The sequence below is a fragment of the Cnephaeus nilssonii genome, assembly GCF_951640355.1.
Source record: "Cnephaeus nilssonii genome assembly, chromosome: 17".
Lineage (NCBI taxonomy): Eukaryota > Metazoa > Chordata > Mammalia > Chiroptera > Vespertilionidae > Cnephaeus > Cnephaeus nilssonii.
In genome coordinates, this window is record NC_137088.1 from 54,261,477 (window position 1) to 54,287,022 (window position 25,546).

Genomic DNA, 25,546 nt, shown 5'->3' on the forward strand with positions numbered 1-25,546 from the left:
ATGGTGAAGGCTTAACAAACATTAGCTGCTGCCACTGATGTTATTATTATTTTAGTCTTGATATTGCCCAGTCTGTGTCAACTTTCTATATATATTCACCAATACAACAAAATGAACCACAGAAAGGAAACATGCAATACCAAGTAGAACTCTGGGGTTTGACTTATTTTTAACTGTAAGATTAGTAGTCACTGTTATCTTGAAATTTGTTTATTGGTCTGATTCACTAAACAGTTGTTAAGTCACAAAGAGCTATTATGTGTGCACTGTGCAACGAGAAAAACCAGTGGGAAAGACTGATGAGTCTGAAGGGCCCCTCACTCTCTCATTGTTTGTAAAACGGGGAGAGATAATGGCTTCCAAATATTCATTGCAGCAGCCAACCTTCTTTATATTGCCTGCAAAAAAGGCAAGAGAGTATTCTGAAGCATTTCAAAAGGCTTTTTGAGGAGGAAAATTATAAGAATTAACTTGATTTTGAAAACAACACGAAAGACTAGACAATATAGTCTTTGACCATGGAGATCACATCAGTCGTGTTTTCTGCCTTGTCCCCAGGCATCTGCACACACTTGGTGCTTTATAAGGGATTTGTGAAAGAATTGAATGAGTATTCCTGAGAATCACTGCTGGTGCAATGCAGTCTATAAGTGATCTTACATTGTTGATGTTTAGGTACAATCCAAACACACTAGATTTCCAAAGAAGAAAGTGTTCAAACCTGAGTACGAGAAACAAAATATTGAACTTCTGAGTGTTTCCCCTTCCCATCCCAGCATTTTACTTGAGAAGAAGGGACATTTAAAAGTAGCTCTTTCAGCATATTTATTTGTCAAAACCCAGACTTCAATGCTGAAAATGACATATTTCTATTTATTAAACATGTTAAAGAAGCTCAGAAGGTTTTTATTGGGCTTATGCAGATAAACATTTATATTGTATTCCAGATATACCATATTCTCAGATTTAGCTGCCAAAACATTTGAGAGACTTTAATTTATGTAAACTTACCAATATATTTTTTTTGTTAACTTATTGGTTATAAGAACATTAAGTGGATAGAAATGGCTCATATTTCACTTTCCCATTTACTGTTAGAAGTCGAATACCCATTAACGCTATCAATATTTTGCAGAATGCTTTTTGCTTTGGTATCTCCTTCCTTCTTTATTCTTTTGGCAAATGAGTATTATTGATACAATCTCTAACATAACGTACCAGGCACTACAGTGTTACAGTGCTGCTTGAGTTGTGGAAGAGTTAGTGGGCAGGTATTACAACCCACTGGAGCTGTAATAGAGGTAATGTCACTTTAAGACATGTGATACTTTACAGAGGAGGGATGTATTGAAACAGACTCCTGCTACTTACAGCACCGTGTAGCAGCCCAGCTCCTACATTTTGCTGCCTACTCTGCCCGAATGCACCGGAGAGGGGATGGTCCGTCATTAATTATAACTGATTCTCATCAGGAAACTGCACATTATCTCACCATCACTTCAAAGGTCTCGTCAGGCAGAGGGGACGCCAGGAGATGATTTAAAGGTGAAAATGACAAGGTTTTCAGCCTTCAAACCTTGGCTCCTTTTTTGACAATACAGTCTGAATGAACCCGATGTCTCCTTCATTGTGGAAATAGCATCAGAAGAGAAGAAACATTTTTTAAAAATCCTCATAAAGAAGACTAGTGGAAGCTCTCTTTAAAAAAAAATCTCGAATTGTGGCACAGATGGGTTTTAGAAAGTGGTAGAGCTTTCCAATGAACACTAACAGAGAGCTCTGCTCTTGGCTGGATTTCTCAGGTAAGAAGCCTCTTTTAAGGATTTAAGCTTCAGAAAGCAGATTTGTAAGCTATTCAGTCATCTCTAGGGAGCTAGGTAAGGCTGCATGCATTATTTGGGGAAAGCACCTATCAACATAGAGACAACCTCTTGGTAAGAGAGTAAGCAATGGGAGCGATATGTAGGGACCCTGAAAGTAATGCTGAGAATGAAAGAAAGTTAAATTTTAAAAAAAGGAAAAGAAAGAAAATCCTGTAAAGGTCAAGTCACAGGAATCTTTCTGAGTGCCAAGATCAAGTGGGTGATGAAATGAGCAAGAGAAAGCAGGCACTGAACAACTGTGAAATTTTGATTGTGGTAGGCTTTTTTCAAGTTTAGATTAATTCCTGCTGCATTTTAGCTGAAATTCACAAGCAGTCAATGCATGCCACAGTCACCTCTGTTTTGTCTTTCTATAATTTTAAGGATATTTTGCAAAGACCCCGAAATGCATTCATTCAGGATTCCCAGGAGGGGTACTGCTATTTAACTGCTGAAGAGACTGAATCTGTGTTACACTGTTAGTTCTGGAGACAATGAGCTAAATCTGTTGTGTACAAAAGTAAACAGTGGGCAGTGAAACAATTAGAAAGTGAATGGTCCATCTGAATCCCAGACTGGGGCAGGAAAAGCACCATGCTGTGGAAAATAATGTTTTCCTACTTTGCACTTAATTATGGCTGTCACCATTTGTCTATTATAGTTCTGAAACCCTTCTTAAAGACATCTCTCCCTGAAAACCCACAAATTATCTTGTATCATGTCTGTATGCACACACATATAATGCACATTTTTGCTTTCTAAAATTACAGTTTTTTGAAAGAGTACAAATTTCTATGAGTAAAAAAAGCCACAATGGGAGGTCACTAGCAGGTTTTAAATATATAGTTGAAACACTTGAAGTGTATGATTTGACAATGGGAAATTAAAAGAAAAAAAGAAGCAAACTTGGTTCCGAAGCTCTCTCTGCCTAAGAGAAAAGCATACACTTAACTGTATTCCTGTGCAGAAAATGCTTCCATATCACTGGCTGAGTGAGGATGATGTTCAAGTTGATTAATTTGGCAATAGGAAGTGCAGCAGAAGGTGTTGTTTGAGAAAATTGGACATTCTGTAGCGTAGCTGAACCTTTGCAGCTCTAAGATCCTTATGGGTGCAGATAAGACTGTCAAAGTTTCGGTGCCTGGGAAAAGGTGTGTGCTCATCCATAAACGCACACACCACCTGTATATGCATATTCATCAACACTGTACATCAAATGCCACAGTGGGATTCGAGGAGGCAAAGCAATATTTAAATTATGGCTTGCTCTATGGCAGATGCACAGATCTTGCATGTGAAACTCATTCTGGCTGAAGACAATTCCTTCTGATTTTAAGTCCAGCCAGAAAGACTGATTCTATCAGGAGATTACAACATGCCTCTGAGAAATGATTACTTAGTTTAGAAGATAGCATAGTGATTAAAAATTCATGACTGTAGAATTAAAAAAAAAAAAGAATCCACTCTTTCCTTTCATTATGTCAGACTGGCAATGAAGTTAGAATGAGCAGGAGTATGCAGCTTTCCAATGCCCGGAATAACTGTCCCTTACAGATCAAGGTGTAAAACAGGACGGTTAGTTAGGATACTATGTTTCAAACTGCCTACGCCATAGGCAAACTTTAATTTATTTTTGCATTTTGGCAATTCTTGGAGTTTGGTTTTGCTGAATTTCACAAATGCATGCGTGATCTTCTGGAGCGTGCTTTCCTTCAGTCCTGCTGCATGCATGACCTCTGCTGGGCCTTCTGCTCTAGTAGCAAAGGGGCATGAAGCCCGAGACCCCCTTCTGTCCTCAGTGGAACTGAGTGGGCTGGGGCCTGGAGGCGGGGGCTGACCCTCCCTGTCTGCTGTCCCCTTCAGAGCATGGCGGTGGTCTCGGCGATGTCCTGGGCCCTGTACCTGTGGATAAGTGCCTGCGCCATGCTGCTCTGCCACGGAGCCCTCCAGCACACTTTCCAGCAGCCCCACCTGCACAGACCAGGTAAGCCGCTGGCTCGCTGCAGCCCCCAGGCTCGCCGCTGTCTCCTTCACAGACGGCGAAGGCAAGTGACTACAGTGCTCTGGTCTGGGCAGCCTGCCTCTGAATTCCAAGACGTGTTGTTGGCTGGAGGCTCTGGGGAAAGGGGGTCACTAAAATGGCTTGGAGGTATTTCTATTAACTTCTCAAAAATGGGGTTTTTCTCTAAGAGCCCATCACACACACACACACACACACACACACACACACACACTCTGAAAAGTCCTTTGTTGTTGTATACTTTGGCCAAAAATAGAATAGTCTGTAAAAGGTGGGGTAATTTTCAAGACTTGGAGATTGTTTATAGGGGGACAAAATATGATCTTTGCCACTGACAAAATAATGTGTGTGTATTCTTGGATGCATTTTTATCTAGTGTAGATATTATGATCTTGGTGTGTAAGGGGCTAAGGATTTTATGGAACAGTCGTGCCCAAACCGACTTTGGAAAGAGTTTGCCAATGAAAGGGAAATTAAAAAGTGACTTACTATGTCTTGCCTGGTGTGCCCTCCTTCCTCCCTTTCTTCCCTTTCTGTTCACCAGTCTCCGCGGCTCCTCTCCCGGCAGCTCCAGGGACCAGTTCCCCTTACCCTGGCTGGGTTTCCCCTGTGTTGGATTTTGAGTTCTGGAAGCATTTTGCTTTCTTGGTCTTTCTGTTCAAAATAAGTGTTTTACCCTTTCGTGGCCTCGCTCCGAAATCCGGGGGTTTCTCTCCTCCTTTGCCTCTCCAGCTTTCCCAGCACTGCCCCCCGCGGCTGTCCGCACCCGCCCTGCTTCCCAGAAAGACTTCGTCCATTTTCGGTTTAGCTTCAGCCTTGGCATCCATTCCCCGCCCCCCGCCTTCTCCAACGCCGCCCCCAGGTCAGAGCTCTGGGGACCAGTTGCGCCCGAGCTCGCGATCCCCAGTTCTCATGGCTACCGGCCCTGCACCCCGTCTCCCAACCCCGCCGCCTCCCGGCCTCCCGCCTCCGCCCGGCTTCCTCCGCCGCGTCCACGCCTCCGCCGCCCGGCTCCGCAGCCGGCGATCGGATCCGGGCGGGTCCCGTCCTCCAGCAGCACCTGCCCGCGCCCCGGCAGCCCCTCCGCATCCGGCTGGGCGGCGGCCCGGGGCGGGGGCGCCAGGTCCTCCCGCGCGCCAGCTGCTCCTGCGGAGCCCGGGTCGCCGCGGGAGGAGGGTCGGGGGCGGCCCGAGATCCGGGCTGCGGCCACCCTCCCTCCCCACGCCCCGGTGGAGGGGAGGCCGGGGCCCGGGGCCCCGCAGGTGGGCCGGGGTCGCGCTCCGCCGCTGGGCGCGCCCGCATTTCTGCCGCGTGGGTCCTGAGCCCGGAGCGGCCCCGCCGGGCACCCAGGCTCAGGCGCCGGGCGGAGGAGCCGCGAACGGGGGTTTGGGAGCCCACACGTCGCCTCCAATCAGTTAGTCACAGATCCGTTCTGGCAAAAATGTCTTTGACTTGTTCCATAGTCACACAAACAACGCGGGAGTCTGCATCCTTGTGCTGCTTAACAACAGGAACACTTAACCAACACTGTGGTGAGTTTCAGTCACTCTCAAGGTTAATTCCCATTGTTTTCTTGGCCCTTCAACCAGTCGGTGCAACCCCCCCCCCACTTCCGCCCCCCCTCTCCCTGGCCTCGGAGAGGGACGTTCTGAGGGACTGGGTGACAGACCACACAGCAGTGATGGCTTTGGAGGTCAGGCCAGCCTGTTTCCCTCCGAGCCTGGTCCCCAAGGAGGCTGCACAGCAATGTCTCCCAGGGCAGAGAATAATGCCAAGGAGCCTCTGAGGAACTGGCAGTCCCTTGGCAAAATTTGTGAAAACTTTCAAGTTATGTCAATACATGGACTCATTGGAACTGCAAAGCCATTCTGGAAGGGGGCATGGCAGATGGGCGGTGTGGGGGTAGGAGGGGGGGTGGCATATGATGACACGGAGCGCAGAACTGGCCATCGCCGTTTGACACCAGTGCCCTGACCTGGGGCCAGTCCCTTTTCTTCCTGAGCTCCATTTCCTTCCCCTTGAGGGATGTTTCCGGTGTAAATGGAGCAATCTCCGCCAAAGTGCTTTGTAAACTGTAAAGCTCTTCACAAATATCAGGAATTACTGGCATCGCCCCACTTAACAGCTGAGGACAGAATGCTGGGGATGTTGATGACCAATATTTGCTGTTCACACATCTAGTCCATCCACATGGGTCAAAACTTGGTTTTTACTTTTGCTGTTGTTTGAAACTATATGGTACCTGGCTAGAATATTCACCAAATGTGATGTGTCTTGCTTTACTCTCGATGCATACAGTCATGAAAAACAGCGCAGTTTGCAATAAGCGTCACATACACTGTCTCTGGTAATCAGTTAATCTTTGAGTTTTTATTTTTTTTTTAATGAGGGGTTATGACTATGCTACTTAATAAACCCATGTCTTTATGAGGCTTATTATAAAAATGTTACAATTTTAAACTCAGAAACACATCATTAGGTTCTGGCTGAAATGAAACTCAGTATTAGTTTTCTCATTGTCTACCCTTAGAGATTGCTTATGATCACCAATGCATAGTGTGACGTCATCAGTCTGTACTTCAAATACCCCAGGAAACCAGTGCGGAAAACAATTTCAACCCCAAATGCTTCTACATTTGAGACTCATTTCAGACTCATTGATGAAATGAAGAAACTATAAATATTCTTTCCAGTTACAGAAAGATTAAAACGATATTAAATTGAAAGTCCAATGTATGTAATATGTTTATTCAACTTCCTTGGGCTTTTAAGAATAGCTGAAAAGATTAAAGCAATAGATCTTGGACATGGCAATATTCTAGATTATTTCATTCAGAAACGGTCTTCTTTAATACGGTCTTCTGTTTTGATTTTAAAAGTAAATCTATGCTTTCTGTGATGAGATCTGGGATGTTACCCTTTGGGGTCTTAAATCTTCAGGGACACTAATGAAATGTGTATGAAAACAAGAGAGAAATCAGGCCAGTTCTCTGTGACAACCCACCTCTAAATGAGCAAATAAATAAACAAATAGCTGGATAAATGAGCAAAAAAGGAAAAACATAATCTCATTTTGTCAAATCAGTTCAAACCAGTGACATGATGAGAAAAAATGAGCCCCCAGCAGACCCTGCGCTTTGCCACATTTGCCTAAGCTTGAAAAATCGCCTCTTTCATGGAGCAGGAGCAGGCGGACACCATGTGCATACCAAGCACCAGGAAATGTGAGAGATGACAGATCTTTCACTCAGGGCCCCAGCGGAGGGCCAGCGGGCTATACCGCTGCCTCCTCCGTGCTGGCCCGGCTGGCCCCTCTCAGCCTCTTGCAGGCCCCGCCATGCCCTGCACAGTGAGATTGATGGCGCTCTGGTCCCAAGCAGCCAATCTCAGCCTCTCAAGAAATAAGCCCCTGCGCTGACAGAGGAGTGGAATTGTTCCGATGCTCCCGTTCGGAGTGTGCGGCACCTGATGGCACCAGCCAGCCAGGGTCTTCTGAGGAAATGGTTTGAGATTTGGGCCAATTTCTGCTGTCAAACAGGGAACCAGGGCGGTGCTTTGTGAGACCGAGAATTTGGGATCTGCCTTCTCGCTGCAGTGGGTTTGTACACACACAGAATGAGAATATGTAAACTGGAGAGCGGGCAGTTTTAATATATTCCCCTGCAGTCCCTAAGCACTTCCTATTTTTCGTCCTTACAGTGTTAGGAACGAACCATTTATTTTCAGTTACTCACTAGTTAAGGAAGATTAAAACAGTCAATCAAATGAAAGTGAATTTTGAAGTTACACAAATGAGTGAAATGTGCGATAGATGAACAGATTTGTAATTGCAATAATTTACTATTTGACTAAATCGCATTTTTATTGCGGGAATAATGTAGGAAATTACTATTACAACTTGAAGATCATTCACACCTATTTTATAGACAGTACAGCGAGAAGGAGGGCACTCCATTGAGAAAGGCAGCCGAACCAACAGATCCTTCAAAGTGGGTTCCGCTGTCCAGGTGGTTAAAATAGTTTAAAGTCCTTCTAATCACCAGTTGTTGGGAAACAGATAAAAAAGGATGAATGGTTTGCTAAATGTAACTTTCTAATTTAGCATTAGTTTCCTCCTTTATGAATATATGAATTATGACAGCAATTTAAATGGTTACTTAATTTCAAATTTGAGGGTGTGTGGGTGTCTGTGTGAAGGGTTGTCCTTGAAACTTAATAAAATATGGATAATTTCAAAATACTTTAGTGAGAAAAGATCCTTGAGAGTCTCTAGTAATTTAAAATTATGTAGATAAATTACATGAGACAAGAAGTTATAAGAGCCTAATGAATCATTTATTCTGCAGTCACTGCTATTTTATTGACAGGGATGTAGGGAAATGATGTATAAAAAGATTGCTCTGAATAGAATCATCTGTGTAACTTGCACTTAGCCTGATTTAAAGCTATATTAAGCAAACTCTATATTTAGAGGTATGCATTTATGACTTAATTATTACACACTAAACATTACCATTCATGTTAAAGTGTTTTTTAAATTAAAATATTAAAAAGCATTGCTTCATACTTATTTTTACCTCATTGTTCCATATTACTTTATTGAAAACTGCCAAAGGCTTATGCATTAGAATGCCAAGGTGCATTGCATTAAGAGTTGTTTTAGTAATTGTAAAATAAATAGAAATAGTGAGGACAATAGTGACAGCATATTGGCTTTTGAAGGATTTGGACTAGTACAAGGCTGCTGAGTTAGTGAATTGGTCTGAGGTTTAGAGCAGACAGGTTGTTATTTGGTGAGAGCTGATGCTTGTGATAATCCATTGATCATCTCTTTGATAGTACTGACCTCATCCCAGAGGCAGAGGGCAGCTATGAACATTTGATAAGACCCCAAATTTCAAAACCAAGTTAGAGATGCAAATAAATATTTTCTGTCAAACTCATGAACTTAGAATTATTTCAGTGCTATATAAATTCTGTTACTCATGTGAACTCAACCCTGTGCCCTCAATTCATAGGTAAGGGAACTAGATATTATACCGTACTACAAACACATATTTGGAAGTTGCACAAATGATCATTAGCCTTCATTTGTTAATTTCTTAAAGTAAAACATCTTCCAATTTTAAATTCTATATAAAATTCTCAAAGCTTGAGTGTATAAACTGGTACAACATTTAAAAAAACACACACAATTTGGCAGTGTCTCCCAAAATGTAAAACGTGCAACATAACAATTGCATTTCTAGACATTTATCCTCATAAAGTGATTTGACAAATATGAAAAGATATATGTTAAGGTTTAGTTGTTACAACAATGATCTTAAAGCAAAAAGTTAGAGGGGAGGCTCATTTCTCAGAAGCGGATTGGTAAAACAAATTCTGGAACATCTATGCAATGGGGCAATGGGACTCACTGTAGCTACTGCAAAGGATGACATGTTCATATTCCTGTGCCCATGATCTACTGTTGAATGAAGAAAACAAGGAACAGAAGACTCAGCATCGAATTAATTTTTGTGGAAAAAATATTTGCGCATGCATAAAAATGTCAGAAAGAACATGAACATTCTTTATAAGTATTCACCACAGTGGGAGAACTAAAATAAATGAGTTTTTTCTATAATTCTCTATTTTTTAGATTTGTTTTTAGTATGGGTATATATTACTTTTTAATGAAAAGCTCAAAATATTTCCTACAGATAGTTTTTTGGTAACATTAGAAATATTATCAAACAATATTTCCAATTTAAAGAACAGGAAGAAGGGTAGGTAGGGAAATATCATGAAGCCCTTTTCTTTTCAAGAGCTTCCAATATTCAATATTGAGTGAAATGTCTAGGCTAACATTTCCCAGTTCACAAAACACTGTCTCCTCAAGATGCCCCTTGGAGACAGCTGCTGGGGTGGCACTCACTTCCTGGTATGTTCTCTCCCGGGGTCTGCAGTGCGTGTTGAGTGTGTAGGAGTTCTGGAAAGTTCGCCAATAGGAAACCTGATTGTGTTTAACTTATATTTCCAGACATTTTTAATTTGGTCAACATCTACAGTGCCTATTCATATCACAGATGTGTTGAGAAGTGTGGGCCAAGGTAATTCTGGAATCTTGTGCTGTTCATCTTTTTATCTCTCACTTCTGGTGAGAAACTCGACATGTAATAGGTGCTCAGAAAATATGTGAAATAATAAAGGAAAGAAGGGATGACTGTTCTGGTAAAATCTTAAGCTTTTCCTTATTGGATACTACCTGTGAGTGAGTGTGTGTCTATAATTAGGAGCTACCTCCAATGAAGGGTGATGCAAACATTAAATTGGCAGTAGAACTTGTGTGTACCTGTGCAATATCTTTGAGTAGATATTTGACTTTATTCCATATTTGACAGCTATTCCATTAATTAAAACAACCCAAAGAATACACTTACAAATGTAGTAAAAAATTAAATCCTTATGATTTTCAGTCATGGCATGATTTTTTCCCTCTGGAGATTTACAATCTTGGTCTTGGGGGACTGAGGAGAAAATTCACTTAGCAAATAGGGAAAGGCTTTTTGCTTTCAAATCTTTTGATATCAAGAGAAAAATTTACTTTATCTTTGTAACAGTGAGAAAATAACTCTACACAAGCATTTTTTCTTTCTTTGGGGTAAAATGAAGATTAATCTTCCCCCCACAATATTTTTCTCATTGATTTTTAGAAAGAGTGGAAGGGAGGGAGGGAGAAGGAGAGAGAGAGAGAGAGAGAGAGAGAGAGAGAGAGAGAGAGAGAGAGAGATGTGAGAGACACATTGATTGGTTGTCTCCTGCTCGCCCCTGACTGGGGCCCAGGATGGAACCTGCAAGCCAGTATGTGCCTTTGACCTGGAATCAGACACTTTGGTGTGTGGGCCACCGCTCTAACCACTGAGAAACACTGGCCAGGGCAAGATGATTTTAAAAAATAATAATTTGTGTAAACGAATAGAATTCTCAAAAGATAATGTCTTCAAGGCACTTAGGGGCCATCTTTGCCCACTATTTCTCCTTCTCTGTCTCTATATAATGAAGTTGCAGAGAAAGAAAAGAGAAGTAATATTATTACAGCGATGTTCTCTCCAAAGATGGATAGGAATGCTGCAGCATCTGCCTGTTCGTGAAGTGGATTCTGCATCCCTGTAAGGAAGGGGGCAAACCAATCCTCACGGAGTATGGGAGGAGGAAGACCTCCTGCGTCCTCAGCCAAGGCTGTGGTTCTGCTGGTGCCATTTCCTGCATCCATCTTATTATTCCTCATTAGCCCATCTTTTCCAGGGATGCTCCATTTTACCCACAAATAAAACCAAGCTAATTGAGTCTGCTTTCATCCGTGGGGTTTTCCTGATTTCCACTTGCATGGATGAAGAAAGGACTAAGAGTCATGTGCTTTGAAGCAAAGACAGAATGCCAGGGTCCAGATTTAGATGAGCCACCGCACACAGTGGGGGAAAAGGCATGTCACGCCTCTTGAAATTGACAGTATATCTTGGGTTAGGGTCAGTAGGCCAGCTGGTCATATGTCCCACTGAATATTGTGTAAGTGTTCAGTAAATATATTCTGTAAATATTCAATAAATATATTCTGATCAACAAGCAAGAATTCTATATACTTTAAGAATGACATACAACCAGGCAAGCAGCGCAGTAAGCCTTCTGATGTCTAACGCCAAAGAGGAGAGAGCAGCAGAGTGAGCAGTGGGCTGCTGGAGCTCCCAGGTCTCACTTACAGAGTCAGTTGCAAAGCTCCCGATGAGAGGGCTGGAAGGAATCGGGATTTTTCCCACAGCCTAGCAGCTCCAAGGAGGTGAGCCAGGCCTTCCCCAAACAGTAAGGTATATTCTGCCAAATAGTGAAGCTCTGAGCTGCCCAAGGAACTGACTCATTGATTTTACCCATTTGATAGAGCAAGATTCAGTATAAATTCATCTTTGTATATGTTTAAAAACCTTCTGCTAAAACTATTTGAAAACTTTCTGGATGATTTTATTGAGGAGCAAGCCAAACACCTTCATAGACCAGGCAGGTTAACAGAACTGATCAGATCAGCCGGAGGACCAGACATACAAAATGCTGAACTGTGCCAACTAAAAAGCATATGCACTGGGAGAAGGCACATCTGAGATGGGCTCAGTACAACCAGAGCATTCAATATTTTCAGGTAAGATGGAAACCTAGACTTTTGGGTACAACTTCCTTATCTTTTAAGTGCCAGGTGGGCCAAACAAAATTTGACTCAGTGCCGTATCCTACCTGAAGGTTGTCTGTGTGTGACCTCAGGCAAGACTATCTCCAGCTCCAACATTGTTTGATTCCTAAGGAATTTATCAAATCCTTCTTTGCAGGCAGGGTGGAGAGAGGGAAGGCAATGGAGCCCCAAAAGGAATTTTTATGCACATCTCTCTTGGCCTGCTTTACAGTTATGCCCATGGTTTAGTCCTAGCCTGAGTTACGCCCAGTGTGCTGAAACCCCGGGTTTCTGCCTCCTGTGTCTGACATTGGGGGGCTGAAAACAGTGAGCATTTATCGAATGAAGGCAATGGGCTGAACAGAGGTCTCATTTAAATCTTAGCTAAAAGTCCATTAATTTTCTCTAGATTAAGGTTTGGGGGAAATACTAATTTGCAAATGTAATAAGCCAGAGGGAAGCAGCAGGCCTCATAGTGATACTGGTATAACCCTTAATTGAACACTTTATTAAAATTTTCAACATCTTCTCTAAAGTTCACTAATAGGTTGTAATTTATCTTAAATCCCAAAGTTTTTTTTGTTGTTTTTTTTTTGTCATGATTCTTTTGATCAAATGATTTAAGATTTCATGTGTCTTGCCCTGCTGGTGTTGCTCAGTGGTTGAGCATCGACCCATGAACCAGGAGGTCACAATTTGATTCCCTGTCAGGGCACATGCCCAGGTTTTGGGCTTGATCCCCAGCAGGGGGGGTGTAGGAGGCAGCCAATTGATGGTTTTCTCTCATCATTGATGTTTCTATCTCTCTCTCTCCCTATTCCTTCCTCTCTTTGAAATGAATAAGAAAACATAAAATAAAAGATTTCATGTGTCTTCATTTTGTATATGAAAGTACAGACTACTTATTAGTACCCCAAGTGAACTATGATTCTACTAGCAAGGACATGTAACTAAGGCTGGCCAAGCTTTCTCAATTCAGTATTTTACTAGGAAAAATAGAATACTTTTCTCTTGGAAACATTGAAAATGCCTGCGTGCAAATGGAATTCATGCAAGTTGGGGAAGCACAATTTATCAGTGTGTCCTGAGTGTTGTTTGAGTTGTTAGTGATTTTCAGTTATAAATGAGTGTGGGTCTAGTTTCATCATTATCAATTAAGTTTGCTGTGGACTATTTGGTTAACCCTGTAGTCTGTAATGATGCATATTTACATATTTTGGATTCTAAATTTGTTGGAGATTGGACTTTAAGACATTCCTGAATTGTGGTATCCTTGTGTAAAACATGTATATACAAACCAGTCTCACACTTATTTGAATGGTGACAAATCTGTACTGCCTAAGAGCCCATGCGAGCAACGTAAGTCAAGGTAAGTAACATTTTATGTTTATGTTTATGTCTATAGGGCTCCATTTTATAAAATATGAGCATGTTAATAGGCTTATGTTATTTTATAAAAGTAATTAGTGATTCACAAATGTACCCTCCAGGTATTTATTACCTACATATTTTTCCACTGGGAAGTGGACACAGGTAGGAGTTTGATATCCCACTTCCTCAATGTGCTGTGGCAAGGAACGTTACCACTGTTCTATGAGGAAACTAACTAGAGACAAGTCCATCATCGAACTCTGAATTTTAAAACATATGACATAGCAAATCAATACAAAATAAAATAAAGCCATTTTCTGAAATATAATAATAAGGTACAAGACAGGAGACCATGCTATTTGAAAGCCTCCCAATGATGTCTTGTTAAATTGAATTGTCTTTGTGGCTTCTTGTATCTCTTTATCTGATGAAAATGCGAGTTGCTACGTACCAGACATGTGTTTGAGAATCTAGGTCACTGGGTGAACGTTTGTAGGACAACATTTTTGACAGCTCCTCCCAGGATTGTTTAGAAGTAAAAGCAGATTGATGGCGTCTGTGCCGCCAGTCCCCTGCCCTCTCTCTGTCCCCGGCCTCGACAATCAATCACAGTGACTGTTCCCACAGAGCCTCGACGTGATGGCAGGATCTGTCTCAGCTCTTCTCCAGGCTCCACCTGTGGGCGGACTGACACTGGCGCGCAGTCGAGAGTCTATGACCAGCCCTGCTGTGACGTAACTTTCTCCAGAATCCCTCTCCTAAAACGCCTGCCATAAACACTTGATTGGAAAATGGAAAAATGAACCAAACTGCGGTTGAATTTAAATAGCAACACGTGTCTAGTGACTACTGTTTGAGACAGTGCGGCATTAGACAATTCTGTCGCCTTCCGAGAGTCGCAGGGCATCCTTCTCATTACTTCCCGGTGAGCTCAACCCCAACAGCATGCTTTGTGACCCTAAAGCAGGAGGCAGTCATTCCAAGCGGAGAAGGTTTGGGAAACCCTCGTGAAGGGGGTAAATCTGTGTTGGGCTTCGGATGTGTGGTAGAGAGTGAGCGGGGAGCGAAGGATCAAGGGAGGTCTATTCCACCAAAGGGGACAGAACAAGGGAAGGTTAGAGGCAGGTGAGGAGAACCAGGGTGGAGGTGCGGGCAGACCTGAATCGCTGTAGGCCCTAAACTATTAGAAAAACTTTGTATTATTCCAATGAAAGAGAAAGCAAGATTGTTTTCTTCCTTACTGTTTTGTAATCTAAGGTACACATATGACCACAGATGGAGAGCTAGGTAAGACGGAAGGAAAGAGCCCTAGTGTCTACAATTAGAGTTTCTATCAAGAGCAAGTCAGTTAATTAACAAAAATGCAGCAACAGCACTCGGGCCAGACTCCGAGTCCCTGCAGACTCCCACTGCTTTCCTCCCAGATCTCCGCTCCCTGTGAGAGGGACCAGCAGTCAGCAATTCTGGAGCACATAGCCAGGGCCAAATAAATACTTGCTGGGTGAATTAAAGAATGAATGCTCCTATTTAATGTTGCATTGAATCCCCCAATAACCTTGTAGATTTTTTCCCCATTTTACTGATTAAAAATATCTTTAAAAAGAGATCATTGACTTTTTTAAGACATGGAGTTTGGGAGGGCAAGTTGAGAGCTTCCCATCTCTGAATAAGGTTCCGTTTATTGAGTCTGTGCTGTGCGTCGGCCCTGGTACAGGCTGTTTCTTAAGATAAGATCTTCGATCTGTACCACAACCCTACATGGTGGGTACTGTGACCTCAGTGTACAAAACCCTGCAGAATGTGGTCAATAATGATAAAGCTGAGAGGCTCCCCGGCCGGCGCTCCTTCCGTCACAACCAAGTCCTGCTTTTAGGAGCATCAGCCAGCTGGCCGTGGTCAGCCTAACTCACACAGCGCCTTTCTCTGCGAGGGCCTAGCTCTGCGTTTGCAGGCAGCTGTCTGGGCACTTAGCTCAGCCATGTCCTGCCATAATTTTGAGTGCCGTGGCTGAGCAATGCTTCAGTCTTAATTTTGTGTGCCCACAGGTCTGGCTGGAAGTGTGCTTTCTTTTCTTATTGGATGAACAGAACCTCATTTTCAAGTATTTTTAATAGGCTATTGTCTCCCAGTGCATTTTTTTTTAGAGTTTGAAGGCCCCTTTTTTGTGCTCACAGACAGGGAAGTAGCAGCAGAGAATGAATCTACATTTATTGGACTCATTTCCACTGGAAGAAAATTCTCTGTAACTGCAATTTCACTTTTTGATGAGATTTTTGGCATTTATCATGTGGAAACTTTATAAATTATCTAGAATATTGTAAAGTGGGCTGACCTTTCCAGTAAGTGGTTTGATCGTTTGCAACAGTGTCTTTTTGCAAACATATGAACTTGCTGTCTTTCAGATAAAACTTTCTAGACCTGTAGCCCAATAGCGTGTTAGGTAGAAATTGCTTATGTAATCAGGCCTGATGTCTCCCTTTGCAAGTCCTCTCATCAGCAAAATAGATTTCTTCCTCTCCTCTGCAATATCCCCAAGGCCAGTGATGGCAGCTTCCTGACACAGTTCACTCTTCCTAGGACTCCATTGCAGATCAACATGGCGCCCTTTGTATTTCAGTCCAGATTCAACCTCTGAGTCCTTCCAAGCCCTGCTCAGGCACTGAGTTGGTAAAAAAGAGGGGAATGATTTCAGAGACAATAACTACAACCACCCTCAGGACCGCTGGCCTGTGCTTACAGGTAGCTGGTTTCCCCTCAAAGTGGACCATGCTACTCATTTAAAAATAATGATTTAAATGATTAAACATGTTGATACAAACAAAGTATTTAGAATGAGTCCTGAAACAGGGTAAGTACTCGTCATTGTGTCGCACCTGCGTACCTCATTGGGAATTAAAGAGTTTTTTACCTGACCTCACACTCCTTGTCACCAGTGACTATGGGCCAAGTAGTTGTAGCGCTAAGAGCAGGTGGGTATATAAGTAAAAACAGGAGTTCATTTATCAGCTCTATTTTATCATGCTCTAAGTGTGGGCAATTCAGTGCCACTCCCCCTGCCTCATCTGTGAAGTGGAGATTCCTGTTTATAAAATCTCTACCTTAAGTGAGAAATAGAGAAGATGTCTGTTCTACAACTGCCATAGAATAGGCGTCTAGTACTTGGCATCTCCTTATATTGTTATCCTATCATCTAATAAAAGAGTAATATGCAAATTGACCATCACACAAAGACACAAGATGGCTGCCCCCATGTGGTCAAAGATGGCTGCCCCCATGTGGATACAAGATGGCCTCTACAAGATGACCTCCACAAGATGGCCTCCACAAGATGGCTGCCACAAGATGGCCACCACAAGATGGCCCGCAGGGGAGGGCAGTTGTGGGAAGTTAGGGGTGACCAGGCCAGCAGAGGAGGGCAGTTGGGGGTGACCAGGCTGGCAGAGGAGGGCAGTTGGGGGAGACCAGGCCAGCAAGGGAGGGCAGTTGGGGGGGACCCAGGCCAGCAGGGGAGGGCAGTTGGGCTGGACAAGGCCTGCAGGGGAGGGTAGTTGTGGGTGATCAGGCCAGCAGGGAGGACACAGTTGGGGGAGACCAGGCCAGCAGGGGAGGGCAGTTGTGGGGGACCAGGCCAGCAGGGGAGGGCAGTTGGCAGGGACAAGGCCTGCAGGGGAGAATAGTTGGGGGGACCCAGGCCTGCAGGGGAGGGCAGTTGGGAGCCAGCAGTCCTGGATTGTGAGAGGGATGTCTGACCTCCCGTTTAGGCCCGATCCCACTGGGCGGTCGGACATCCCTCAAGGGGTTCCAGATTGGAGAGGGTGCAGGCTGGGCTGAGGGACACCCCCTTCCCCATGCATGAATTTCATGCACTGGGCCTCTAGTACAAATATATGAATGTCAAAGCAAAGATGCTATAGAAGGACTACTTGACACTAACACATTCACCCATAATAGTTTATTGTATAAAGGGATGCACATAGAAATTTTACAACTTGGGCTTTTTTTACTTGCTTTATGAACACATCGAGTTTTCTGACACTTTTCCAAGTACTCAGAAAAGACAAGAGATAGGGATCTTATGGCTAATCTCTGCTCCGGAATCCGTAATGACTAGCCTTGAGTTCTAAGTCAATATAAACAGGCCAATATTTATAGCATCCTTCCTCCCAATAGCACTCTAATCAATAAGTTTGGTAGAGTCTGTATGACCTCAAATAATAGGGAAGTTTGGCTAATTAATTTAAACATCTGGCCAATAACTTATTAATAGGAAAAAGTCCAAAATTTAGCATCAGCCCAAAAGTCAGCATTGGTGCTTTATGATTCTCAAAATGGATCATAAGTTTATTATAACTCTATTCAAAGAACTAATAGTCAAATGAAATATAATAAAATCCATCAATACTTCATCAGCTGCTTTTTTAATTAACTGTGTTGTTTTTATAATAACACATTAACTCTTTATCATAGGACCCAACTACTAACGGAAGAAATCCAGGTATATACTGATAAACACAATGGTACCTAAATGTCCCTGGCTTGCATCCTAGGGTCCCATTTTTTGTATATTCCTATGTATACCTCATATTTTCTGCTTGCTCTGAATACAAAATGATATCTGTATATTAAGAGTTGCCTAGGTATCATGGTGTCTAATATTTTTAACCTTAGCAAAAAAAAAAAAGTGCCAATGTTTCAAGGGTCTAGGTAATTTGTTTAAGCATGAGAGACTAGCTTTTACAGATAGAAGCATGGATTAAAGATATTTAAAATGATGATAAATTTGCAATTAGTGTTTCAAAGTCTCTTGAGCACCATACCCAACAGGCAAGGGTGCTCCACTGAAGAGGTCAAAGCCTTACAGAAGCCTTGCAAGTTGGTTGGTAAAACTCTGTCTTTTTTTACTGTCCTCATTAACACACTTCAAAAATGCTCTTAAGTATTTCTGGTGAGCAGAGGATTGGAGTAATTTTACAATAGTGTAAAGAATTTATTATAATCTTTTCATAAGTCTCTTTATATTCAATTTGACATTAATAGGTTGGCACAACAAACCAGAGTTAATTGTATTTAATTAAATTGTTGAAAAGAAGGGTAGTTTGTTATTATTATAAACAGAAGGCTCTATTGATGTACTTGTTTGTATGAATAAGGTCTGGTGCAAAGTTCTTTCTTCTGGATACAGCATTATTCATCAACAGAAAGCAATATAAAAATGCTAATTCAAGTCAGTTGTCATTTTAATAGAAGCTTCACATAGTGTCTGTAATATATATCCAGTGTTAGGTAAATGCAGGGGGGTTCCTGCCAAAACAGACATCCCTGTTTTTCTCCTCTGCCTCCTGAGAAGCTCCAAGACCATCTGTCCACCCCTCTTTCCTTCTTTGGAGGGGTTGTTTGGGATGGTGGGGTACGATCTTGGTCAAGGCTTTCATTAAAAATATATATATTTCAAATGAGACCTGAAGAAGTAGGAAGGGCTAAACAAGACTTAAGGCTGGATTTGGGGCAGCAAAGAATTCTAGGCAACATTGACATCGTTATGAACACCCGGAAGCGGAAAGGAAGATACACTAGAAAAATCTGAGGAAGGTCAGAAGATCAGGGAAAAGGTACAACTCTGACACGGATTAATGAATGCAGGTAAAAGATGTTTTGAAGACAGCAGGAGACAAACAGTGGAAGCTGACATGGGAATAAAAAAATTAATTAGCACTCCTCAATTGTGTCTGAGATTTATATACACTAAATATAGATTTTTATTAAGTATGTCACTATATGCCTGGCACTGTGTTAATGATTTGATTTAATTCATTAATCCTTACAGTTACCAAGGTAAGGCAGCTGCTCTTATTCTTTCCTTTCTCCTGGTGAGGGAGGTAAAGCTCAGAGACTGAATATCCTGCCCAAAGTGCAGAGTTAAAAGAGGCAAAGGCAGGTTCTGAACTGCGGTGATTTGGTTCTAGATCACATGCTCTTACTGGCTATAATACTGAAATCTCCTTCTCGGCCAGTATCATTAGTGTTAGTTGTGATGGACATTATTAAGATGAAAATACACGTACCTCATAATAGGCAAGGTCAGCGATTTGCACCTGATATGCTACAAGAAATTTGAAAACCTGCAATACCTGACTATTTAGTCAGGGGCACTGACCTCTTTTCCCTTAGATTTGTCAAATAAAAAGAATGACAACAGCCAATGCAACAATAGATGTCCAGTGTGAATGACTCAAAATTATACCTTTATTTTGTTAGATCAGGAAAAATATAATGTATTTTTTGGTGTGCCACAGAATTTTAGTAATTACTTTATTGTGCCATGAGTTGACAATTGATTAGCTAGGTGATGCTACGGTAACCAATAAGCTTCAAATCTCAATGGCTAAAGGCAGTAAGAGTTAGTTCTTGCTCAGGCCCCTGCCCACTGAGGCTGAATGGAGCATGTGCGCCAGGTTATCTTCAGCCAACAATTTGGAGCAGCATCTGTTTGAAATGACACTGTTCATCATGGCAGAAAAAAAGAGAGTTTGACGGGATAGAGGAGGAGCAGGAATTTCCTCCTACCCTTCTCTGTTCTTCTGGCTGGGCTAATAATCACATGAACATGAGGAGACAGATTAATAGGAGAAAATGACCACATTTATTACACATGCATGTATGGGGGTTTCCTAAGAATAGGGGACCTGGGACAGATTAGGCAATTCAGGCTTCTAGGCCACCATGAGCCAAGGAGAAATGGGGGTAGTGGTGTGGGACTTCAGAGACAGAAAGGCAATTCACATGGAGAGGAAGAGCAGAATAAATGTTTGCTGGGCATCTTCAACAGCGGGGCACAGCGAGACCGATCACGGGGCCCTCTGGGTCCCGCTGTCACACGGTCCAGGCTGAGCTGCTTCTCTGTGGCGACAGCTCCCCTCCTGCAGCAGCTCCTCTGGCCGTTAGGGGGAAGGTCGATGTTTTCTGATGAGTCTTTTGTTTATTGAAAACAAGTTTAAAACAATTGAGATCTTGAAAAGGCATATTTGTGGCAAATTCTGCTCTGCCTCAGTCCCCACATTGAAACCTCAAATAAGAAGTTCCATGTCCGAAAGCGAAGTTAGTAGATTGCTCCCTATCTTGCTGAACTGATGACTCAGTTCTGAGAATCGGTCGGTTGCATTAAACAGCTGTGTCTCTTTTCAGGAGGGGTGATGCAGGTGGGCTCCCCAAACAGGCCTACGCTGTGTAAGCAGGCACTCAGGTATTTACGAAGAGGCATTTCTTATTATGGAAACAAACGCATTGGAGCGAGTTATAAGCCAGCGTTGGAGTCCGGAGAGCCCCAGTGGGAAAGAGGTCGAATGGCAGGCTTGAATGGTCTCTGGCAGTTTCCAATGTCTCTGATGATGTCACTGAGTATCAGGCAAACTTTTTAGTAGCTTATACAGCAGGCAGGCCGGGTTGGCTAAGCATGGATACTGAGCAATTTCTCTGAAGTTTATGTCAAGGTGAGCTGTAGTTTGCAGGGCTTTGGGAAATAAGCAGTTTTAATTTGCAATGATTCCAAGTCAAAAGTGAGAGAAAATTAGAAACGTTAGTTTAGAAAGTTGGAAACAAATATTTGAGAGAACTTGAAGAATTCAGGATCCAGTCCAGTACGCATCTAATAAAAACCTCAAGGAAGTTAATAAAACTAGAATTTAATATCCATACTTGTATGTTATAGTTTCTATTGAAACATAATTTTTCAATCTAAAATCCTCTCTATTGTACCAAAGATAGACAAATTAATACTGATTTATTTGCAAAATCAGTTTAGGTCCTGGTGTTTGTATAAATACAACAAGAATAGCAATTGATCTTGTAGGATCTTTTAAATCTGTTAGCCATCAAACTCGCCTACAGTACCTTCAGATTTGGGTGAATTCCTTCCTCTCTTCTCAAGGTTCCCCAAATATCCTGAGGTTTCTGAACCTGGCAGGAAGTAACTTTTCTGGAAACCCTGTAAGCACGGTACCAGGCTGTTTCCCAGGGTTCTTTTTTATTGGCTTTCATGAGTCTGTCCTAGTTCCTTAAGGCTGTCTGGTCGTATCCGGTCTATGCATTCTCAGACATGACATTCCAGACCAAGCCTTTGGTGATATGACCTGTTTCCAACTGTGCCCTGCTACAAAGAGAAGTTGTTCTTCTTAAACTTATGCAAATAACTATATGCCATGAAAAATGAGGTTACTCACTAAGAGTTTCCAGATTCTTCAGTGATCAGGTAGGGCAGTGGTCGGCAAACTCATTAGTCAACAGAGCCAAATATCAACAGTACAACGATTGAAATTTCTTTTGAAGTCTGGCAAACAGAGATTTTAAAAATCAGTAATATTTCAAATAAAAATAATAAAAATTATAATCATCCTCATCAATTCATTCAGTCCCACATAATTAATTCTTGTTTATCTTGATATTTTATCAGTAGCTTTATAAAGCCATCATTTCCCCCCATTAGATTTCTGTAACTTTTTACCTAGTTCGATGTATGATTTAAAGTGTATCAGAAACCTGTATGTTGTAGTGTCAGAGTCCTCTCCATAAGTCTCTCTGAAGATTTTATATATATATATATATATATATATATATATATATATATATATATATATGCAAAAGCATCCCAGTAATACAATGGCTCTCTGTAAGTGACAATGACTGAAAATACCCAAGGTTAAAGATAATGCAATTAACTAGGGAATTTGTTTAAGACACAAAACATTTTAAGGAAATGACTAGAATTATTGATATATATAAAACCCTAAGTGACCGGACGACCAGATGACTGGATGACCTGCTGGTAGTTACGACGCACACTGACCACCAGGGGGCAGACGCTCAATGCAGGAGCTGCCCCCTGGTGGTCAGTGCGCTCCCACAGCGGGAACACCGCTCAGCTGACCTACGGGCACCAGACGCGAGCCTCTCCCATGGATACTCCTCCTGTGCGCCCCTCCCCACCAACAAGCTGGCAAGTAAGGCCAGGCTGCGGTGGCACAGAGGTCCACTGATCCCCACAGGCCAGACCGAGGGACGCCACCGGTACATGAATCCGTGCACTGGGCCTCTAGTAAGTGATAACATTATACCAGGCATTTGAGAATTTCAGAAATTTCATATAATTTTTGGAATATTTATATTAATAATATTACCCATATAGTATACCATAGAAGTTTATAATACCAGTAGAGACCCAGTGCATGAAAATTCATGCACTGGAGGGGGGGGAGGTCCCTCAGCCCGGCCTGCCCACTCTCACAGTCTGAGAGCCCTCAGGGGCAGGAGGCGACCCAGCGGTCAGGGGAAGGCAACGCCCCATCACACCTCTGCTGCTTCCACTGCTGGCGGAGCACACCTCGACCGGCCCTGGTTACCATCTTGTGACTGTGGATGCCGCCATCTTTGAGGGCATGGCAGTCAATTAGCATATTCCCTCCTTATTGGCTGTGGGCACCAACATCTTTGTGATGGCGTGAGGATCAATTAGCATATTCCCTCTTTATTAGATAGGATATTTGAAAATGATTCAACATACCCAATAAAGCTAATTAGTTTAATATTTCCCTTTCATAAGTAGAGAGAATAAATCTCTTGAGGTGTTCCAGGGGCCCTCTGGAATACCTCAGAATTGTTTTCAGGTCAAGAAAAATACCATTTAAAGTTTGAATATTGGAAAGTAGATTTTTCTTTTTGGTCAAAATATGTTGAAAAGCTTTAGACATTTAATGAAAAAGATCACAGCTTATTATGAAATAACACTTAACTATCCACTTACCAGGGATGGGAAACCTTTTTTTCTGCAAGGGCCAAAATTATCAACTTAAAAACTAGCCTGCTATATTTAGTGAAACATTTAAATTAACTCACCCCTAATGCCTTGGCAGGGCCAGACCAAATGATTTTGAGGGCCTTATATGGCCTGTGGGCCAGATGTTCCCCACTCCTGATATAAACAAAGTAACAACAACAAAAAAAATTCAAACGCAAATACATAAGGTTACATTATTGTTAGCAAAACTTTAGCTTTTACTATTGAGAATATTCAGTTTTTTAAGTAACCAAGGACCTGATTAAGACAACATAAACCATAGACAATTATTTTGATAAAACAGATACTTGCTTTCTAGGCAGAAAACTTTTCATAATATGTTATCAGGACCAGACCAATAGCCAGAAAAACTTTCTCCTTTTTTAAAAAGGAAGAAAACCATTTAGATCCATGTGCTTAATGAAATTTGTTTAAATCACAAACCATCTATAACTTTCCTTATGGAATTTAGTTAGTCTCTTATTCAGAAACTAGAGGTCCGGTGCACAAAATTCGTGCATGGGCCAGTGGGGGTGTGGTCCCTCAGCCCTGCCTGCAATCTCTCGCAATCCAGGACTGCTGGCTCCTAAGCGCTTGCCTGCTTGCCTGATCTTCCCTAAGCACTCTGCCTGCCTGCCTGATCACCCCTAACTGCTCACCTGCCTGCTTGATCACCCCTAACCACCTCTGCCTCATCACCCCTAACCACTCACCTGCCTGCCTGATTGTCCCTAACCACTCGCCTGCCTATCTGAATGCCCCTAACAATTCTGCCTTCCTGCCTGATCGCCCCTAACTGCCTCTGCCTTAGCCCCCGCCACCGGGGCTTCGTCTGGTAGGACATCCAGAATGTCATTCGGCTGTCTGGTCTAATTAGCATATTACACTTTTATTATTATAGATAACCAGCTTATTTTAGGACAAATCACTTCTAAATTCCCCCCAAAATGTATCTCTATAACTTATACCTTCCATTACTAAAAACATTATTTTTCTTTCATTTCAATTAGAGTTCTTAACACTTAGCAATCTTAATTTCTAAAGACAACTAAAGTAAGCAATTATGAATCAGCTAGTATTCTATAGATTGGCAAAACCATTAATACATTTCATGATCTTTAGACACAAAGGCTTTTATTAATAGGCAAATGTTATGTCATAATTTTTAGAAATATGTGCTTCCTCAATGAAAGTGTAAGATATTTTTATTAACAGATCCAAATTTATCTTTTTCTTTTAAATATATTTTATTGATATTTTACAGAGAGAAAGGGAGAGGGATAGAGAGTTAGAAACATTGATGAGAGAGAAACATTGATCAGCTGCCTCCTGCACACTCCCTACTGGGGATATGCCCACAACCAAGGTACATGCCCTTGACTGGAATCGAACCTGGGACCTTTCAGTCTGCAGGCCGACGCTCTATCCACTGAGCCAAACCGGTTAAGGCCAAATTTATCTTTTAGTGTCTTTCTAATAATAAGTAAAAAATAAACTTAGACTTATTTAACAATTAATGTTTACCAAATGATCTTATTTGATAATGAGCTAGATTTTTAACCTCTTTCATTTCATGGTTCATTTGAACTAATTACTAAAATTCTGCGGCACACCAAAAAATATGTTATATTTTTTGCTGACTTAACAAAAAAAAGACATATAATTTTGATCCATTCACATCAGACAGCTACTTGTTATTTCTTTATTTGACAATCTAAGGGAAAAGAGGTCAGTACCCCTGACTAAATAGTCAGGCATTGTATGTTTTAAAAATTCTGTAGCACACCGTTTGGAAATTGCTGACCTAGATAGTCAATAAATTCTATCACTTAACTTAGTAAAATGCTATGTTTTCAAGTTACCAAAAGATTTTGGAAACTACTTTGAAGTATATATACTATTACATATAATTATTGCTAAAATGTTTTTATTTCAAAAATCTTTTTATCCTACTTACCCTGTTTAGTTTATTAATCCTTAACAATTTTGTTTAGATTACCCATGAAAACTCCATGAGACATCAAAATCATTTATCATTCCAAGCTTTTCCTGATGATATATTTTGTAAGAGATAATATGAACTTATTTTTGTAAACCTAGGTAAAATAAAAGTATAATATTTAAGTCTAACTCTAATGACATGCCTATGTTAATTAAACCAACAAATTATAAATTAAATTAAATTCTGAATATTTTCCCCAAATCACAGGAACCTGAAGAGCATTTTGGGTTAGTTTCTATTATATAGTTGAGAATTTTTTATATAACTG

The 25,546-nt window shown here is 41.7% G+C and overlaps 1 protein-coding gene across 1 annotated transcript in view; it reads left to right on the forward strand.

Annotated features, from left to right (window-relative positions):
• Window positions 1–3,728: 3,728 nt before the first annotated feature.
• TAFA1 (TAFA chemokine like family member 1) overlaps window positions 3,729–25,546 on the forward strand; it is a gene marked incomplete at its 5' end in the record, with an annotated part of 508,145 nt that continues 486,327 nt past the window's right edge. The window contains one exon of the mRNA XM_079794963.1: window positions 3,729–3,846. Coding sequence (XP_079651089.1) covers window positions 3,729–3,846 — 118 coding nt within the window. The remainder of the gene's footprint in view (window positions 3,847–25,546) is intronic.